The sequence below is a fragment of the Opisthorchis viverrini genome, assembly GCF_000715545.1.
Source record: "Opisthorchis viverrini unplaced genomic scaffold opera_v5_45, whole genome shotgun sequence".
NCBI classification, from domain to species: domain Eukaryota; kingdom Metazoa; phylum Platyhelminthes; class Trematoda; order Opisthorchiida; family Opisthorchiidae; genus Opisthorchis; species Opisthorchis viverrini.
This window is the reverse complement of record NW_008751701.1, coordinates 1,677,995-1,698,753: the sequence shown is the minus strand read 5'-3', so window position 1 is coordinate 1,698,753 and position 20,759 is coordinate 1,677,995. Positions and strand designations below refer to the sequence as shown.

Genomic DNA, 20,759 nt, shown 5'->3' with positions numbered 1-20,759 from the left:
TCTCGAACCCGCGACCTAGACGTAACCATTAGCGGTTGATCCGCATTGTGGGCAACTCGTATTTAGAGAAACGATGAGGCCTCACTCTCAGGACGGGATCTTCACTAAATATACACTGCAATGTATACTGAGCCACCCTACGTATTCCAGATATCCCGGCCTCCTTTAAACATGCAGTTATCAAAGTTCGGGTGAAGACTGGTGGAATTCTAAAGAGTTTGATTCCACACCCAATTTCCCAATAGAAAGCAACATACGAAGGTTATGATGTGCAACGCAATCTGAGAGCACCAATGACGAATAATGAATTCTGCTCAGTGAAATCAAGGAGGGGGCGAGATGGACCAAGTGGATAGCGCGCGGGTTTACTGACCGGAAGGTCCGTGCTTCGAATCCGACCCGTTCTGCTTCTCGACTTCCCCTGTCTAGGCTTGGGCAACCTGGCAGTATCCCAGCCCTCGTGCAACCTTCGGGTGGCATGGCAGCTAGGCACCGAAAGGTCGCTACAGCTGAACGTTTGTTGTTTGAAATCAGGGAAAACCAATCACTTGGCAGCGTTTTTTGTTATTTATGTGAATTACGTAACCTTCTTAATGAAGAGTCATTTAGACTACGATGTAGACCGAGAATCAGCCAATGCGGATCGGATCTCGTACACAAGCCAACATTTGGTGTTGTTCTGTCAACGACACCAAAGTGCAAGTAAATGAAAAACAGATCTGCTGGGTGGAAGAATTCTCCCAAGCAGCACTGAATTTCGCATTTGGTCGTGCGAAGAAAAATTCGAGCGGTACAGAGAACAGTGTTTGCACTAAATTCATATTAGGCTTAAGGCAAATATTCAATCACTCCACAAGCGAGAGGCACGGTGAAGTAAGTCGCTATCGAAAACGTCGAGTGCGATTTAGATACTACTAACCAACGTCAGTGAAACTCCAGCATATGCTGAATGGACGGGAAATGGTCACAGTTGAGTGATGTTCGTGTGCTCATCTTTTGCCGAACAGTCCATCTGCATCTTTTCAATGATTTACTGCAAGCGGTATTGACTAGAGAGAGAGAGAGCAGTGGTCAAAAACGCAATTCCCTCGGATGTTTGGCGACCGACTTTCAATACTCATCACGTCACAGACTACATGCTCACCACTGTGATATACCAAATAGAAGTGGGTTTTATTAGCTCAAGGTAGCCAGGGGTTCGAACTTAAGCCCGGCATCTCGATTGCTCCTGTCCAGGAATGGGCAACCTGGAAGTATCTCAGATCTTATGATTTCTTCAGGTGTTATGGCAGTTGGGTACAAAACGGTATAGTGAGGATATCACAAGACGTTGCTCTTGACACCACTATATGGAAAACAGCTGGAGACTATGCGCACCAAAAAACTGAGGGCGAAGATGTGACGAATTCCTACTCATGGTCTACTTCGTTTACACAAAGACTTTCAGATGTATATTCGTAATATACTACTCATAAGGTTGCTGAAAAGCCGCCGACAGCCCACGACCTGTTTCGACCTTCCACTTAGGGCTCATCAGGTAGGCGCAGTCCCCGGGTTTCCGTCAACCTTATGTCCTACTTGAAACCAAATTGCACGAACCAAGTTGCCTGGAGACATCACAAACGAGAGATTCAGCTGGGTTCCAGATGAGTCTCTCGAAAAACCAAATTAGTTCGCAAATGAGTGTATATTCGCTAGACTTTCAGATAATTTGGAGGCGGTGAACTGTCGGTGTATGCAACACACCAATGTTGCATGGTCGATGCGAATGAGGTTTGCTCACGTGCCGATGAGCAAATAAAACACAGATGGATCAACTTACGACGCCGGGTGCGTTTGTGCCTGTCCACGTGGTCTTTCAGCTGGATGCGCACCTGTCGTTCATTCGGCAAATTCGTGATAAAATCGTGACGGAGCAGATCACCAGTGTATGGGCGCTTGGTAAAGTCTTTAGTCAGACACTTGTTTACAAAATCGTGAAATCGAGGGGTCCAGTGTCTTGAACCATTCGCAGGCTGCTTCAATCTTGGTGGTTGGTTGCGCATGATTAGGAATAACGCTCGCATTGGATGCATTTCACACAGCGGTGGACGACCTTCAGCCATTTCAAGAGCCGTGATACCCAGTGACCAGAGATCCGACCGCGTGTCATAAGTACAGGTGGAATCCTGTTCACAGTGGATCACTTCTGGGGCCATCCTTGAAATTCGAAACAAGGTTATAAGATAATGACATTTCCAGGTTGTAGAAAGAACAACTACATGGTACAGAAAGGTGATAAGCATAATAGTTCATAATAAAAGCTATACAAAAGAGACCAACTGAGGCGTTGGCTTCATCAGGATGCTATAGAATCTTGATAACAATACGGTGCAATGAGTAGAGCGGTGTTAGGCGGAATTCCACATGGGTCCCGCTTTACCGCTCGCAGTCAGGTGATGCTACGGCCGAGAAGTCCACCCCACGCAAGATTGGCCATGAATTCGGGACGCTTGTTGGTCCGGCACCAAGCCGAAATATGATTGGTCGAAAGTCTGGACCCAACAGCCAATCACGACCCAGTATTGGCCGAGTGCATCTGGAAGTCATCGGAATCTTCAGAAAGTTTTTGTCACTTACACTATACATATGAAGCTGAGAAAAACCGTTATTACACTAATTGAGGCGTTGGCTTCATCAGGATGTTATAGAGTCTTGATAACAACACGGGGCACTGAGTAGAGCGGTGTACTAGGGCCAACTCATCCCACAGAATCCTTAAATACATAAGCCTGTGGACCGCATGTGGTAAACTGTTTGGCATACTCATGTACGAAGACGAAAGTTGTACAACGTGCTTCGCCTATTGTGCAGAGTATATCAGAATACAGTGAAACAGTCTTCGGGTACGCCTCTAAGTTGTGGCCTTCGCCTAGCGACACCGAATAGGTAAACGTAGATGATCAACCTAGGGCGAATGAGCAGTCGCAGAGAAACACTGGGGGGCGCAGAGTTTGTACCCCCCCCCCCCGGGGTTGGTGTCGGAAACACCCAATGATGGTAAAGCAACACGGTCAGCGTGACTACCCTTCAAGTAAAATCAATGATCCCGGGGAGGATTAGCTCTTTCAGAATCAGTCTTCGACACCTTCTGGAGAAATCGTTCCACTAGGCTATCCCCAGTTTCTGCAGACAGCATGGACGGTGTTCGAATCGTGGCTGGACCTAAGCCTGGAACAGTGCAGTGGGCTCTATGGGGTGTTAAATCAACATCATGAATCGCCGGTAGATTTAAATGGAGCTGTCATCGAAGTTCCCTTGGATTGTCAAAGGTACGAGGGGAGAAGAGCGACGATTGCGGACGTGTTCATCAGTTGGATGTTTGTCCACGCGGTCGGAGGTGGAGAAATTCAGTTGAATAGCCTTCACCAAAGATCCAGCAACCCCAGGTCGACGAAGAGAGTTATTATCACTTTGGAGTTTCACGTATGGACGCATTTCAGAACTAGAATCAACTGTGTTGAGCGCCCTCGGTGAAGCTTCGTTCGAAATCAAACCATTCTTCTTCCAATCGGGAAACCGTTAACAGCAATAAGTGATCCCGATAAAAAAGGCAAGCGAAGCTTTCTCGTTCTGACCCGATTTTGAAGACAGACATTCATGACTGTCAAACTCGGAAGCAGACCAAAGGAGGTCGAGATATCTAATGCGCATCCGTGTTTCTTTTGCATAGCTAAGCTGTACTAAAAAGGGAAAAGAAGACAGTCGAAACCACAGCTTGCCTTACCTTGAACGTGGACAAAGTTAGATGAGCGTACGAACAAACTCACCAGTAAGGTGTCCCAATAAACGTGTTCCGTTTTCCAAAGGTTTTGTCCAACTGTGCACTGACTCCAAAGTCAACTGACGAGATTACAAGGAAGACAGATGGAGGCTTTAGTTGACAATTTGTCGAAGGAAATCAATCAAGGAATAGATAGATGGAGGATAAGGAGAACCATGTCGCACACATTCAACTCGTCAGAGTGCAGAACAAACAAACATCTAATTTTTTGTGGAGATTCAAGAGTGTGATCGATCCACAGGAATAGGTAGGTAGGCGTAGGCGAGAAGAAAAAACGTCAGTGTAAAATTACCCTCAATCGACACGTAAAGCAATAAAAAGTGTGCGTCTAACTAGAACGTGGTGGAAAGCAAAACAGTCGCGACGCATCTTACCAAGTTTGACTTCTGCATTATCCGTGAGTAGGACATTCTGGCCTTTGATATCACGGTGGATTACTCGATTCGTGTGTAGATGAGCCAGACCCTGGGCGAAAAGAAAAGTGCATAGAACTGAGTGAGATCCACTGCAGACTTCAAATACCCGCTTAAAATGTGACAACAATATCTGTCAAACTGAGCTCGAGATAGCACTGACCGGAAGGCCCCTAGTTCGAACCCGACCCTGGGATCTCGACTGATCCTATTGAGATTTGAGCAGCCTGGCAGTATCTTGGGCCTCGTGATGCCTTCGGGTGAAATGGCAGCTAGGCATCGGAAAAGTTACAGCTGAACGAATTTTCCCCAACCTGAAGACTGAGAGAGGTCGAGATGCCGAGGTCGGGTTCGAACCACGAACCATCCCGTCAGTAAGTTCACGGTCTAGTCACTGAGCCATCAAAATGATAACCCGGTAGTTCCCGCCAGCTTTCATCTTGGATCGTGTAATTGTGGATTCCCCCAAGAGTCTGCGAGTTGCTTTTTATAAAATTTTAGACCTGAGATGGAGTAGTTTATGATTGAAAATACATTGTAAAGAAGTGAAGTAAAAAATATTTTATAATCTATGGTACAGTATGTCTTTTGCAAACACATGGAAAGTTATTTCCGGAACGAGACGGTACAGGGAGCCACTGCATAAAACAAACCAGTGCGGCCATCCAGAACACCTGTAATAATGTTTTGAAACGTGCAGCGAAGGTCTCAGGGCGTACTATGACGAGAATAGACACAATACCGTTGAGTCACCTTCTGAATCTCCTGGAGACCGCAACCCTTCGGTGCCTAGCTGCCATGCCACTCGAAGAAGGTTCGGCGGTTGGGACAGTGTCAGTTTGCCTAAGTCTAGACAGGAGTGGTCAAGATGCCGCGGTTGGGTTCGAACCATGGAACTTCCGGTCAGTACGTTAGCGCCTCCGATTGAAATACACGTAACCTCCACCGTACGGTACTACACATCTGATTCACGGGCCTCCTCTTCAATCGGGTCACCTGGCTTCACAGGAAATTTCAACTTCAAAATGCATTGCTTTACAAATACAGCCGAATCGCAGTCAGACCTCTCACATCCAGCTGAATGGTCTGCAAAAAGCTTGCCTCATGTTTCAGTGCGAAAGATTCAGCAGATTGCCGATCGCGTATCCCACCAACATCAGTTTGATATGCAAATGGCTCAGTAAGCACACAGGTAAAATTTGATGTTGGGAAAGGTGGAAACCCGGAACCTACACCTACGTGGTGGGCCACCGGAGAGGCAATAATCGCAGCACGTTGTCGGGGGAGATTTGGTCAAGCTAAATGTGAATTCAAATCGAATTCACATCCTCGTATGATTACAACTGCCTGTGTAAGTGTTCTCCACTGGACGATACATCCCCCGGGGAAAGTCCTGTAGTTATTGTGGGGGAACAGATTTTCGTGTTTAAGAAACCACCCGTCTGGGAAACTACTCTTAGACCGATTTGATCGACGGCCGGACCATGTTGTCTGCCAAGTGTGTGTGTGTTGCGCCTAGTCGTAACGTCCATGCTGACATCGCAGGACAACACGTTTCCACCTAGCTTAGGCTCACCTGTGACATCTGACATAGTTAAACTATGTTGAAAATATAACCGGTTGCACTCTGTGTGCGTTTTATCCACCAAACACGCCCCCAAGGATTTGGACACGTTGCAACGTATAAAAGGGCAAAACCAGCTTCCAGATTCAAGATATCCACAGGTTGGAAAAAACCGACCATTCCCCGTTTATTAGTGACACACTGACAAATGACGAAACCACCAAAATGAGAAAAAAAACCGTGCCATTACGTCACGCATTCAGACAGGCCGGCTTGTCCTGCCGTATGATTCCCTAATTTATATCGACTTATCACCTGATCGATGATCCGTACGTCACTTCCCCGTCTACCGTCATTTGTGCCGCGGCTAAATACAACAACAGACAAGCTAGCCTCACTCATTCTAAAGACGTTTCCCTCCCTGCTGTCGTCATACGGAAATGACAACTGATGGACGACGAACGAAAGAACAGGTTCTCCATTGACGATTTGATTAGATCGGAACACATGTCATACATGTGGACAGGGCTCATAGACGAACGTGCCATTTCCAACCAACTTCTTTGCGCGTTTCTGGTTGCAAAAAAGAATGGAGTTTTTGTCAATGTTCACTGTCATTCTGAATTACACTTCCAAAGCTCCAATAAAATGCAAACCCAATTGAGTTGTACTTTGCCTACTACTCATGAGTAGCGATTTCCACTTCTTTAGGAGTAGCCAAGATCGTTGAGAACCACTGGTTTCGAGGTAGTTCAGCGGTCTGTGAGGAGTAGTTGCTGACTAATAACAATAATAAAATATTGGTGACAACATTATTAAATAACAGTAATAATTTTTCGAGAAATACACTCAGTTGCAAGTCAGTTGGTTTTCACGAGAGACTCAACTGAATCTCTCGTTTATGAAATTCTACAACTGAAGGTGCTGCACACAGGCCGCCTCATGTTTCAGTTGGCACGCTGTTCGGGATATCGCAGTATATTTTCATAAACGAAACTACTCACAAGGTTGCTCAAAACTCTTCGACAGCCCACGACCGGTTTCGCCCTTCCACTTCGGGCTCATCAGGTAGGCGCAGTCCCCGAGTTTCCGTCAACCTTGTGTTCTACGTGAACCCACATTGGTCTGCTTTCGAGCAATACACTCATGGGCTGTCGAAGAGCCTTCAGCAACCTTGTGAGTAGTTTCCCTTATGAGAGTAATATTTTTTATTAGATGAAAGGTGCAACCGCAAAGAATCGAAAGCAATGAAATGTGAGGTATGTCCAACCAACAACAAGTCACGCAAAGAAAGACAAACGGTGGGGATCAAAAAGTTGGGTAGAATCTGACAACCACCAGACAACAACGGATGCAGAACATGGGCGCTGCTAACTACACTCTGCCCATGTTCCGATTTCGAACGTGATTGGCCAGTCATGTGGACCAACAACCGCTTGCATCCTTTGTGTGTCTGAATTTTCCCCATCTCCACACCAGTGCGATGCAAACGCTGGTGAATAGTGTGTCGGGGAGCAAAGCAAACACCCGCATTAAGCTTCGTTTTCACCTTGAAAATCAAGCATGATCTTTCTGGTTTCTCGCTGGAACAGCAGCGTTGGTGAAACGGGAGGAATTGCAGTAAACGGTGAATTTTTTCCACAAGAACATTTAGTATTGTTTCCATTGAGAATAAGGGAAAATTGATCTGGACAATAGTGTTTGTATCGCGGAGAAACGACATAACCATGTGAATTATTTCGACCGCGGTGCAAACAGATAGGAGCCACACCTTCAATCACACCGCTGAGTGCATATTCAAATCCAGTCGACTCAAGAGAGTTCTCGAAAACACACTTGATGTGGGTTCAGACACGGGGCAAAAGTGTTTAGGTGAACCCTGTAGGTTGTTCACCCAAAGTATATTAGAAATGCATCGATTAGTGGGAAAACCAATTACATCGCCCGTTCAGAAGTTATAGTTTAGATGCGCACAACGTGCCAGGCGTGTCAGGTATCCGGTGTTCAACTCCCTACTGACAAGACCAAGCGTGTGCACTGCTGATGAGCTCTAATCAGAGCCAAACTCGAGTCCACTGCTTCCCCTCTTTGACAATCGCGCCAGCCCAGGAGAAGGGCTGTTCAAAAGAGCCCGATGTGATCGTGAATAATGGCGCGAAGAGACTGGACAGTATCATGGTGTGACGGCTGGCGTATCTCAGCGACCCATTGGGCCATACTGCGGTGTGTGCCAGCGACACTCACAGAGTCTCTCATATCAAGTTGATCAATGGTTAGAGGTCTGACAAACACAGTCTCCTGAGCCTCCAGGTTGGGATTTGGAACATGAGGCGACTTGTTCCGCAGATATGGTAATGCATTTGCATTTCCCGCCGTCGTGCGGTTAGGCTATTGAGCCAAAGCCTTCGGTTGAGCACCCTAGTCGTCCTCTTGTCTAGGTGTGGGCGCCATAACCCGACCCACGTACAACCATCACACTTACAAGTAACAAAACTCTCATAAATGGTGACAAAAACGTGGCGCACAGAGTACATGGGTAGCTTAATCGATATGTATCGAAAAAAGATTAGCACGAAATTCCACCGAACCGAACATAAACGAATAGGAAGGCGCAGTTGCACCGAGCAGACTAGACGAACGAAGACATGTGCGTGTTTTTCTCCGGATGCCTGGGAAAATGCAGTGGCAGACGTGTCCAGTTAGATGCCAAGAAAAACTGCGGCTAGTTCCTTACTGGCGGACGGGTAGTGGGAATGAGATGCTGCCTGCTGTCTGTTTGGTTTGCATTTGAAACGGTGGAGTCGACTGCATCCAGACTAGGTTAACTGTGGCACGAACTCACGACCTCCCTCTAGCAGGCACCCAACGGCTGAGGTTTGTAACCAATAAATAAGTTGTCCTTAATCATGCCCTATTCATGAAAGTAGTTTGAATCCAATCCCAACTGCTCCTGTCTGGGCTTGCGAAACGTGGCAGTATCTTCTTGGCCCTCGTGCTTCCTTCAGATGTACCAGAAGGGTGATCAGCTGAGCAATTATTTATTGTTCTTCTCGTGTACCTGACTCATTTGACCGTACCGAAAGCATTCAAGACGGGGGCTGGTAGCCCCACTTGGAGGCATTCAGGATGGGATTCGAACCCGGATCATCCGAAATGAGTTCCGTGATGTTAACCAATGGACTACCCGGTGTTGTAAATTCAGGTGAATAGTACGTTCGACAGAAACAGATGTTTTCACTGTTCAAAAAAAACGAAGAGTTACTGTTGGAACAACAATTCCCCTGGGAGAGGTCCCTTCCAAGAAAATAGCTTTCTAGGAGTATCCAGAGTGACGTCCAACGTCAATTATGACTTGTCATGGAAGTGTTTCGAAGCGAAGCTAAAAAAACACTATGTTGACTCCTTCAACGGTGGGTTGCCTTACAAGGAAACGAATGGAATCGCAGAGCTGTTCCCCGCGGAGTTACGCGTCAGGACAGTTGTATAACCAGCTGAATAGGGCACAGAAGATTAACTTACTCGAAGTATTTCTCGGCAAATATAAGATATCCAATCTTCTCTGAGCGACTGTCCACGAGTACCTTGTGCAAAAGAACAAAGGGAACCGTTATGGCAACACGTATATCGAACAGCTAAAACGAACACACCTGACTGTCAAAATCAAACCAAGACTCAGCGATAGCGGTACATGCCCTAGGCACGGGACATAGAATAGATCTGGAAAATGTGGAAGTTTTAAAACGGGGACTGTGATTCATACCAAATCGGTTGATAGACGAGGCGGTGGAAATTACTAAGCATCACAGCATGAATAGAATCGAGGGTGTGGAACTGGCGAGCGTATGAAAAGCGGTCTTAGATAAGCCGAGTTGACATGTGACTGTGTGGGTTGTCAATCAACGTAGAATCATTAGGGAAAACTAGGGGTGGGGATGGAAATACCCAGCCTACTTAAGGTCACAGCATCCCCCTTACACAACTATCTTAGCACTAGCTCATCCATACGGTTTAAACGACGTTCAAGAGGGACCATCGAATAGACCGAACCAGAAGAACTAGACCCTAGGCTGGACCCAAACACATGTAGGTTTCCCCATCGGCCCAACACTTGTTCACCCACCCCAACACACAAAAATCCCTCGGTCGGCACCCAACAGAGATTTAGCTGATTGGTTCTCCTTCCGCCTTAAGCCTCCACCAACCTCGTCACTTAGCCTGACGAAGCTTATGTGTCAAAAGCGGAACGTTGCCCAGCAATAAATCTACCGACCGTCACCAAGCTTTTTCGAAAACTAAACAATTACTTCAAAAAAGCCTGGCTTTGCCTCGGCAGCAGCATGTCCGGTCATGAGAGAGAGCTAATCACACAGTCGATCACACCTTCGATCACACAGTCAGACAACCCGCAAGGAAGACTAAGCCGCGAAGATCAAATCAGATTTTAAATGCCCTAGTGTGGTCATGCGTGCGTGGCTTGGGGAACAAGTGAAGTCGTCCTTTGCACACTGAAATGCTCCCAAGAGACTTGTTGCCCTTCCGTGGCAGTGATTTCGACGATAAAGTGAAAGGACGAAAGCGGTTCCCGGAGCGCCATAGCCTGACCCAGTGGCTGTTCGCCCAGGAGATTTGGCCAAAACCTGATTCCAAACAAACGGTGAGAACATGAATCAGTTCTGGCTGGCTGGGCAGACGAAATCGATTCCGGAATCTAAAGGCCACGATAGCGGTTCTGTTCCATTGCTCTTGACGGCTGTTCTGCTACTTTGCAGGTCACACTTGGTCCCGCAAAGTTTAGCGGTTTCCATTCGAACAAAAGCCGAATAGGGACGTTATTCGTATCATCTTCCCCCATTCCTTCATGATGCCTAACTCAGTAAGACAGGTTATGCAATTCCTATTGGATTTTGTGATCGGTAAAATCATGAGCTGGAAGGTCTTCAAAATCCCGGTGTTCGAATAGCCTGTGACGATCTGGAATATACAGACGATACTGTTCTCGTCTTCGAAGAGGAGAAGTCACATGTGTTTTGGATAAACCGAACAAAGTCATCTCGTCCTTTGTCGTGCTTCTGGACATGCAGTTAATGAACACGTAACTTACAATACTGGAAGAAACACCCGAAGTTGTAAAACGTTTTAAGTGTCTCGGAATTTGTATTAGTTCTGACTGTAGTGTGACAAATGAGGTCAATGCATTTGCTAATCTGAGACACTTATGGCGTCAGAGAGGTATACCCGTGAATCTCAAGTTACAGTACAGGGTGTTTTGTTGTATGGCTGTGAGACATGGCCTGTTCGAGCAGAGGAACTGAGTCGTCTTTAGGTTTTCGACAACCGCTGTCTCAGAACCACAGATCGTGTGGGTTGGTGTCGGAGAAACGAGGCAAATAGAAAGCGAGTGTTCGGATGTGCAACAGAGACTTCAATCGAAGAATGTGTCCAGCACCAGAAGCTGCGTTGGTTAGGCCATGTATTGCGCATGCCGAACCATGGTTTGCTGAAGAGAGTGCTGTTCTTCGTGTCCGACACGGAATGGCGGAAGCAGAGAGGTGATCAACCTTTGACTTGGCAAAGGGGTATGAAAGATATTGTGAAACGTTTGGGTACCGTCGGTGCTACTCGCCCACCAGGATGGGGACCGCGTGAGGCCCAGTGCACCCGGTCGGAGATGTTGCAAGATATGGATGCCAATCGATTTCACTGGCGTTCTTATTGTTCGTTTCGACCTACAATCCCCGAGTTTGGGGGTGTTGGCACCTCGGAATGGTTGAGGAAGAATGGGACTAAATCCCTTCCCCGTCCACTTTTCCTCACCATAATGTTTTCAAACAAATCATGGTTGTATGGTGACAAAGCATTAGTGCTGAACACTGATGCTATGCAGTCGATGATGATGATGATGGGGGCGCAGGGCTATGTGAAAAACCAGTAACAAAGATGATTGATATGAGAACTGAGGCTCTCAACACAAGGACCCACTGACATGAGCTGCCATAAATTCCACATACTCTGCCGATTGACTCCAACCAGGGAAAAATATGCATAGTTCCCACGATCTCCGGCTAAATACCACATATTTGTGTGAGACCAGACTACGCAACCCAGACATCACAAGAATGCCGATAGCGGGACCGGACTCCCGGAAATGGTTCTACTACAGTAGTCTAGTGAAAAACTCTTATCTCGTCCTAAGTGACCTATGCCTTGAGCTCGGAGCAGCTCATCGGCTGAAGCACGAACCTAGTGACCGACAGGACCGTGGTGGGAACCCAACTCTCATTACCGATTATTCCTGTTTAGGCTTCGGCAACCTGGCAGTATCCCAGCTCTACTGCCTTTAGCGGATTGTGCGGTGATTTAGCACCACGAATGATCATGCCCACGATGCGTTCACATCTTGGAACTGCGTGTCACACAGAATTGCGGCAGCCCGATTTTGAGGCACCCCGCTGAATTTAAGTGTAACTGCTGTGTACGAACCGACCTTCTCAGCAGATTGGACAGTTGTCACAATGAGCTGCAGAGCGGGGTTAAGGGCATGTCTGGGCGCAATGCACTGTTATTTGAAGGCGATTTGAATGCTCATGTAGATCTGTCGGACAGGTTCAATCACCATATCCTGGACAGGTTCGGCCCAATAAAACGATGGTAGACTTGTCAACTTCGTTGCGCTGAACCACAGAGCGTGAAAACATAAGCTTTTGGACCTAAAATGCGCCAACTATCCATTTGAAGTTGCTCGTGAATTCAGGGCGCTCCTTAGAATCTACACTAAAACAGGATTTCGCATCAGAAAGACCCTGCTATTCCTCAGCTCAAAAGGGCTCTCAAACATCCGGAGACTGTACAACAACGGACGATACTCCTAATCTTTGTTCACTAACTGGACAAGTCTTCAGGAAATGTCGATGTTATGTGAAAAAACATGCGCTTCTCTTCACTTTGCAGTGAGTGCAATCAACTTACCGAATCTTTCCCAGTCAGACTGGCTTGTCAAACTCTGTGAACCTGCCAACTTAACTGCGTATTCGCAACGACCGATTGGTGTGCATACGTGCTGACGTCAGACTGCAGTGTGGTCGGAATTTCACGTAATGTGACTGCGATGTACTGCCAGGCTACTTAGAACTCTGTTTCGATTCGTGCTGCTCTATGGAAGCCTCAGTTGTTGCACAACAAATGCGGTCAAGAAACTGTGTCGGCGCGAGAAAATGCAGCACGAGGAGAAGGGAAGCTCCAAGACCCAGTTAGCCCCGTACTGATGATACCAACCCGACTGGTGTTGCAATCGATCCTGCAAGCTCGACAAACGGACAAACGTCCGAGCACTGTTCTATTTTCACTGGGATCGAGACTAGTACATTCCCACTGCGGATTACACTTTGCAGTCAAGTGACCAAAACTCTCCTGGACAGAAAATACAAAAAGCTTTAATGGGGGATATCGATCGGTTAACCATTTGTGCACTACTAAAATCGGTAACGTTGACGGTTCAGATACATACACTCTACCAGTGTATGGGGAATAATTGGACAGGATATCCATCGGTGACGTATACCACGAACTGGGGAATCTCTACTCAGCTAGGACCAGAGGATCTGATAGTATGTCAGTCTCGTTTGATTTTAGGTTAATGTATCACGGAACTCCCTGAAACTTTCGGGGCGAGATGGTTAGAGCGCGAATTTACTGACCACAAGGTCCGCAGTTCGAACCCGACCTGTGCCTCTCGACTTCCTCTGTCTAGGTTTGGGCAACCCGGCAGTCTCACAGCCCTCGTACTTCCTTCGGGTGGCATAGCAGCCAGGCAGAAGAACTGACACTGACACAGTTGCCTGTCTAACAACAGAATCAAACGAGTTCTTATCGATGACAGAAGTAACTGAGAGAAATCAGCTGGTGACCCAACCATGGGGCTTGATTGAATGTCTCTCAAGAGAATTCTACAGCTGATCATGCGGGCAACTCACTTTTCACAAGATCCGTTACTGATCCCGCTCCGCAATATTCCATCACGAGCTGGTAAATGAAGGTAACAAGAAATAAATGTGTATGCTGAGAGGACAACAACAGCTTCTTAGGGGAGTGTGACGCGAAGGAGAAGGTGAACAAGATACGGATAACAGGATTAGTGATCAAAGGAAAGCACGTTTGGGCTAGCCTGACCGTACGCAAGTGTTACTCCTTCGAAATCCTAGAAGCAGTATAGTCGGGAAAGTGTTCCAGAAGACCAAGTAGATGTATCGTTTAAGCTGGTGAAGATAGTGACACCCAGGCGAACAGGGTCACTGCATAAAAAGACAACACTAACCAACTAGCCGCAAAAGATAGTTTAATAATAAACAGGAGCGGTTGGGGGAAGCTGACCTTCTCTTCGAACTTATCAACAGGACTAGCTGTCAGAAACTAGTGATCAAAAGAAAGCGTGTTGCTAGCTAGCCAATGTTACTCGTTTTAATTTCCGGAAGCAGCATAGTAGGGAGTGTTCCAGAAAACCAAGTAGATGTTCCGTTTAAGCTGGTGAACAGGGCCATTGTACAGAGAGGTAACACTAACCAACTGGGCACAAAAGCCAGTTTACTGATAAACGGGAGCGGTTGAGGGGGCGGGGGAAGCTGACCTTCTCTTCGAACTTATAATTGAATGTGAAGAAAAAGTCACGCTCCACAAACTTCACGACGCATCAGCGCAATGTCGAAGACAACCGAGCATGCTCTATTCGTTGTCTAATCTCATTAGGTGACTGACTTCCGGGAATTGCAGGGCAGCAACACGGAGTCGGTCGAGACGATGACCATGGGTGAGGCAAGTGTGGACCACGTGGTGCGCACGCTGGCGAGTCTATTGCCAGTTTTGTCGCAAAATTGCTTACCGGATGGTTTGCGGTTCAAACCTAACATCTTGGGCGACTCAGCAGTAACTCCACTCTCATGTTTTCTTTGGGTGTCAAGGTGAAAGGGAGAAGGACTTCGCTGCGGAGTTATCTATTAGGAAATGCCAAATGACCGGTTACAGACAGGGAAGCAAAACTCTAATGTGCATCTTATTTACGAAAACTGGACACTCATCTTCTTCCGAACGCATCTTTTTGAACTTTCCTGGAGATTCATTGACTCTAATCATTCGTCGCTCAAATCCAAGCAAATGTTACAAAGTGGCTCCATGAATTCCGCAACAGATCTCCCCTTTTCAAAGGACGCAAAACGAAATTCTGCGAACAACACATACTACTCGCGTGCCTCCCCATCAGTAGTATCATCGTTACAAAGGTAGCTAGCCACAGCTAGCGTTACAGCTGAACAATTACGATTTTCCATTAGGTATCGAAATTAAGAAAACTAGGAATTACTGGGGCTCTGACACGATCATTAGATCACCTGATTTGAGGGTAAATACAACAGAAACAGGCAGATATCGTGTGTGTCGCATACAAGCCAAAATATTCTTTTTTCAATTTGTAATTCCGTTTGTCTAGGGCTCAATAGTGTGACAAGCCCTCTTCACGCTATCACGATGGTTGACTCTTCTAGTGCATCTATGCTCTGTAAATAAAAGAAAACAACTCATTTCTTTGATGTTTTCACGCCCGCTTTCGGAGTTTCCGAGATATGCGTGTTGAATTCCAGTTGGAGATTTCGTCCAGTAAGTGAAGAGACCTTGTGCTGAAATGCCCAAAAGCACTGTAAAGCCGTTTCATCCCTCTTGGAAATCAGCAATGGTGCACATCGAACGAAACTCTTGTCGGGATTCTCGAACCCGCGACGTTTCGATTAGTAGTTGGGAGGGCTGGTCACGGGTGTGATTAGCTTGCACCGTTTATCCTGTGCAACCTAATCGGGGAAGAGATGACTGCGTGGTCAAAGCGCAAATTTACTAGACGGAAGGTCCGTGGTTCCAAACCGACCCCTGGATTTCGAACTGTTCTTGTCTAGGCTTGGGCGACCAGCCGTCGAGCTTCTTTCGGATGGCATGGCAGCTAGGAACCGAAAGTGAGTTACAACTGAATGCAAGCTAATCGCGCTGCTGATTAGCTGTTCGTGGCCATGAAATCGTTCAGCTGTAGCACCCTTTCGGTGCCTAACTGCCATGCCACCCAAAGGAAGCACGAGGGCTGGGATACTGCCACGTTGCCCAAGCCTAGACGAGGGAAGTTGAGAGGCAGAGGTTGGGTTCGAACTTTCGGTCAGTAAATTCGCGCTCTAACCACTTGGTCCATCTCGTCATGGTCAAATGATTAAGTGTTCAACCACTAGCCCGAAGGCCCAGGCTCCCTTCTGGGGTTTCCTGAGATGCGCACTGCTGATGATTGTACAGTGCTTTTCGATTTTTCATGATAGGTTGGTACCACTTATAGAAAGAAAAATTTCAAAATCTCCTGACTATCAATTATGAATTTCAGTAGTCCACAGCTGAGTGTACTACATCCGTGTGACACGACCGAAGTTAGCGTAATCACACTGTGACCTGTTTACGGCCAACAACTGTGGAGTTCTTGCTCCGTGGTCTCCACGGTAAAGTCGGGTGACCTGATACGTACACCACAGGGTGAATATCAAGGTCAGTTAGGGAGGACTAGATAGACAGTGTATTTGGTTTGTTCGTTGGCGGACGACTCTAAAAGTACTTCTCCAAGTTGTAGATATGAAAAGTCGATTCGTTCTCATCCGCACAAACATCGTTTTGTGACAATCTCAGGGAGCCTGTGTGGCAATTAAGGCACTCATTGAAAAACAAACCACTAGCAATGGTGACAAAAGACGCGAACGAGAGCGGGCTTACCCAGAGATGATCCTGAGGAGAAGACTTTTTGATGAAAGCACCATAGTAAGCGGCAATATTCCTATGATTGGACAACTGTAAGGTGAACAAAAAAGATAAGACACTATTAGCCACTCGTATGAGTTTCGCGGGTGAGAACGCCTCTAGGTACAACGATAATGATGTGGATAAAACGCGTCATGCAACCCTCCACAAGAGAAAATCAAAAATTGTCCAGCGAGTTTCAAGCGTTTGTGGAGTTAGCTGACTGGGAAGTCCTGACAGGCGGGTCAATCGATCCTCACAAACAGAACAGTTACTGGACGTCGTTCGTGGAGTCGGGCGTATCAACCGCATCGCTAAAGCGTGAACACGTGCGTCCAGCGTCTTTGATTTAGTCGCAACACGCTCGCCTCGTATGTCACGTGTCCCGAGTTCAACCCCCTGCATGGCCATAGAGTACGCCCCACTGATGAGCTCTAACAAGAGCAAAACTCGATTCCCCCTTTGGTGTGGACTCGTCAGAATAATTACGCCAGAACAAAAGAACGACTGTTCAAACGAGAGTGAAATGAATGTGGACACTAAATCAACCAATCTGTAGTTGGTCCGTGAAACCAACAGCAACACAAGAACAATTCACAACGGTGGACACTAACTCAACCAGTCTGTAGTTGGTCCGTGAAGCCAACAGCAACACAAGAACAATTCACAATGACAGGATGCATCAGACTGAAATTAAAACTGCTGAAAAGTTGCCTCTATAGATAGATGCAGTCCAAAACTGTGTAGCTTTCCAGTGGTTTTGTTTTGTTCCGTGAGTGCAGAGTTACTGGCAGTCAATTAAGCCTTGACTTGAAAGTCCAAGAAACAGATTGAAATGCGGCCTTGAAAGCCATACGCTTGCGTTTGGACAGTCTGGCGTGGAATAGCAGTGACTCATGTTGTCTGGAATGCGACGAACGGGTTTGGAAAACACATCGCCTATTAGTTCCGTCATTAACTGGAATCGCGTGGATCTTCTCCACCATAGCGTGAGCGAAAGAGGACAAAGAAACGGGACCGTATCGGGATACAAAATAGCCCTGGTGACATACATGTGGGACTGCTACCGGATAAGTAGAGCGTGTGCATGAATAGAACCCACGTGAAGTTTTTTTTTCACTCAACCGCTGACTACAATCGAACCGACCTACGGGATAGCTTGTCGCACAACACAAGTTTTCGTGTATGCAGAACCTAGATGAACTGGAAACATATACGTCGGAGGAAGAAAGATAAGAACACATTGTGTTTGTAGGCCGCATTTAGCCTCGACAGCACCGGTCGCTGATTCTGCCCACTTCTAAAATGTCGCCGACCTGCAGGCGATTGAAACGTTGAGTACTTACTGAATAACTAGTAAGTTTACATTTGGAAACTTCAGAACTGATAAATACACTGAGAAGTTGACAACACCACCTCCGTGAAACAGACTAAAAGATATTTATGGTGGCATTCGAAAAGACCAAGTCTGTCAGCCGCTCACATGAGATACTACTGATTCATCCGGACAGAATGGGTCTGTGATCCGCCCAGGTTACCTAGCCTGGACTGAGAACGAGTCCAGAGCGATTTTCACGGGGGACTCATCGGGATCCCTCAGCTGAACCTCCCGTTCTTTTTCAACTGAATGAGCTGCGCTGTTTCAGTTTGCACGTTGAGCACTAATCGTCATCCGAATAGACCTTTAAGTGAAAACACCTCCAAAATCACCGCACGTATCTCTGTGAAAATGAGACTTCCCCTCTAGATTTCTTTTGCAGTTGATGATGAAAGCTTTTGTGCGCATGGGCAACCGTCCAACATTTACGTAACATGAAGAAAACCCAGTGTTGTGCACAAGTGCACAACCTGTACAGATTGTGCAAACTAATCAGGCCTGAGGTCGCACACTGTATTGAGCAATGTACTTTGGTTTGCTGAAAAACGATGCCAAGATGGTTCTCGCTAGTGCCTTCATAAACAAGCCGGGCATCGGAGGTAGCATCATACCACTGCGTTCTCACATGGGGGCAAACGTTTGATAGACGTTTGTCTGTCGTGCTGTTTGAATGCGTTACTCCAGTTCGAATAATCAGAGGAATTGAGGATCCGTACACAATGCTGTAGCAGTGCATATTGTCCCGCTAACCTGCCACGGTTAGTTGTCACAGAACGGCTTGGAATTTCCGTGGGATGGGTTCACCGGACCTGTGTCATCATCATCATCATCATCAACAACAACATGACATCAGTGTTCAACACCGATGCTTCACTGCCGTACAACCATCACTTATTTGAAAGAGTTATGGTAAAGAAAAGAATAGAGGTGGACGGGGAAGGGACTTAGTGCTAACTTAACACAGTCATTCCGAGGTGCCTACACCTCCAGACATTCATTCAGGCAATTTGGATAGAAACTGATAACAAGAACGCCACTGACATCGGTTGGCAGCCATATCTTGTAATGTCTCCAAGCAGGCACAGTGAGGATCACGCGGTCCTCATCCTGGAAGGCGAGTAGCACCGACAGCACCCAAGTGTTTCGTGATCTCCTTCATACTCCTCCGCCAAGTCAAGGGTTTGCCACCTCTCTGTTTACGCCACTCTGAATTGGGCATGGAAAACAGCACTCTCATCGGCAAACAATGGTTCGGCATACGCAACACGTCCCAACCAACGCAGCTTCTGGTGCTGGAGAAGTACCCGTTGTACAAGCGAAAACGCGCCTTCTAACTGCCTCGTTACGGATTCGCCGACACCAACCCGCGCGAGCTATGGTTCCGAGACAACGATTGTCGAACACCTGAAGACATCTCAGTTCCGGTGCTCCAATCGGGCAAGTCTCACAACCATACAACAAAACAGCCCGTATTGTGGCTTGATTCCCACGTCCCTTCAGATTCAGGGATAAACCTGTGTACGACTTTCGGTTCGACAAGACCGAAAACCACACATATTCTGTTGTTCGTATGTAACCAAACACAGGGAAGCAGCGCAGATTGCTTATTTTCACCACGAATCAAGCCCCAAAGGGGAATGAAGCCAGCTGCTAGCCCTTTCTATAAAATACAACAGAGCATGTTTCGCAAAACACGTACGGGATGCAGATCTGTCGGGTTTTCACTGCAACAGGTGGCTGTATAGGTTGTAGCGTCTAGGCGATAAACAAAGTCACGAAGGAATTTCCGGTGATAACGATGGGGTAAGTGTGCCACACCAGTTTCGTTACTGTTGTAGTACTGGTCAAATTGTATGGTTGACCGTTTGCAAACCCAAACGTTGTTAGTACAGAAATGTCACTAGCTGCGTGAACTTCGTGACCATATTGGGCCGCATGCGAAATAGGATTATTGGTTGACCTTTCAAGTACGGTCAATGTGTTTATTGTGATATACAAACCTTTCTAGGACCTTATGAGCCCCAAGAAGGTCATGAGTTATAGCAACCTCGAAAGTAGTGTGCAGTGTAGCGGGCGCCAGATGTTTTTTTTTTGTCCCTCGCAGAATTAGTTCGTGTTCGATTGGCTAAAATGGGTTTCTGCAGAAAGTGTCGGAGAAAAGCATCATGTAGTATCATATATAGTATAGGCTATCGTTCGGATAACATTGGTTCAAATCCAAACTAAGTTCTGGACGTAAGGAGCACTTAACAGCTGATCATGACCCAGTATGTGCCGAATGGAGGTTGCCGATGGAAAAGCTGGAAGGCGTCAGGATGCTGTCGCCACATACAAGTGCTTTCGACCTGGTTCTTGGCGTTAATACACGTTGTACACCTGTGGTGGTTCTTTTGACAAGAACTCTGGCTTGGAAGGCTCAGAATGAGAGAACTAATTTGTGGCACTGCCGTTATTACACCTGAATAGTTCGGAAATCGCACATCTCAGACCGATTTTTGGGACGATAAGTCATGAAGTGCCGAGAGGTTCGGGATGCTAGAATGATGGCAAACTGAAACTACCTGGGATGAAACGAATCGATTCGGGCGCACTCTCTTTGAAACCTGATATGCTCGCCTGGCCACTTCCCAACGAGGTTCTAGAGAAAACGCAACCTCCACAAATGTCACTGTTTCCTGATGGCTCAGTCCTTGAGTTGGTTAGCTGCTCCCCAGCAAGGATGTTTCTGACCATTACTCCACATCCGGATAAAATATAGGTGAGTGAACATGCAAAACA

At 46.8% G+C, this 20,759-nt stretch overlaps 1 protein-coding gene across 1 annotated transcript in view; it reads right to left on the bottom strand.

Moving 5' to 3' along the window:
- T265_03268 (hypothetical protein) overlaps nucleotides 1–20,759 on the bottom strand; it is a gene marked incomplete at both ends in the record, with an annotated part of 76,447 nt that overhangs the window by 38,269 nt on the left and 17,419 nt on the right. Inside the window, 6 exons of the mRNA XM_009167701.1 lie at nucleotides 1,823–2,199; nucleotides 3,810–3,882; nucleotides 4,198–4,288; nucleotides 9,320–9,381; nucleotides 13,771–13,819; nucleotides 16,580–16,654. Of these exons, the coding sequence (XP_009165965.1) occupies nucleotides 1,823–2,199; nucleotides 3,810–3,882; nucleotides 4,198–4,288; nucleotides 9,320–9,381; nucleotides 13,771–13,819; nucleotides 16,580–16,654 (727 nt within the window). The remainder of the gene's footprint in view (nucleotides 1–1,822; nucleotides 2,200–3,809; nucleotides 3,883–4,197; nucleotides 4,289–9,319; nucleotides 9,382–13,770; nucleotides 13,820–16,579; nucleotides 16,655–20,759) is intronic.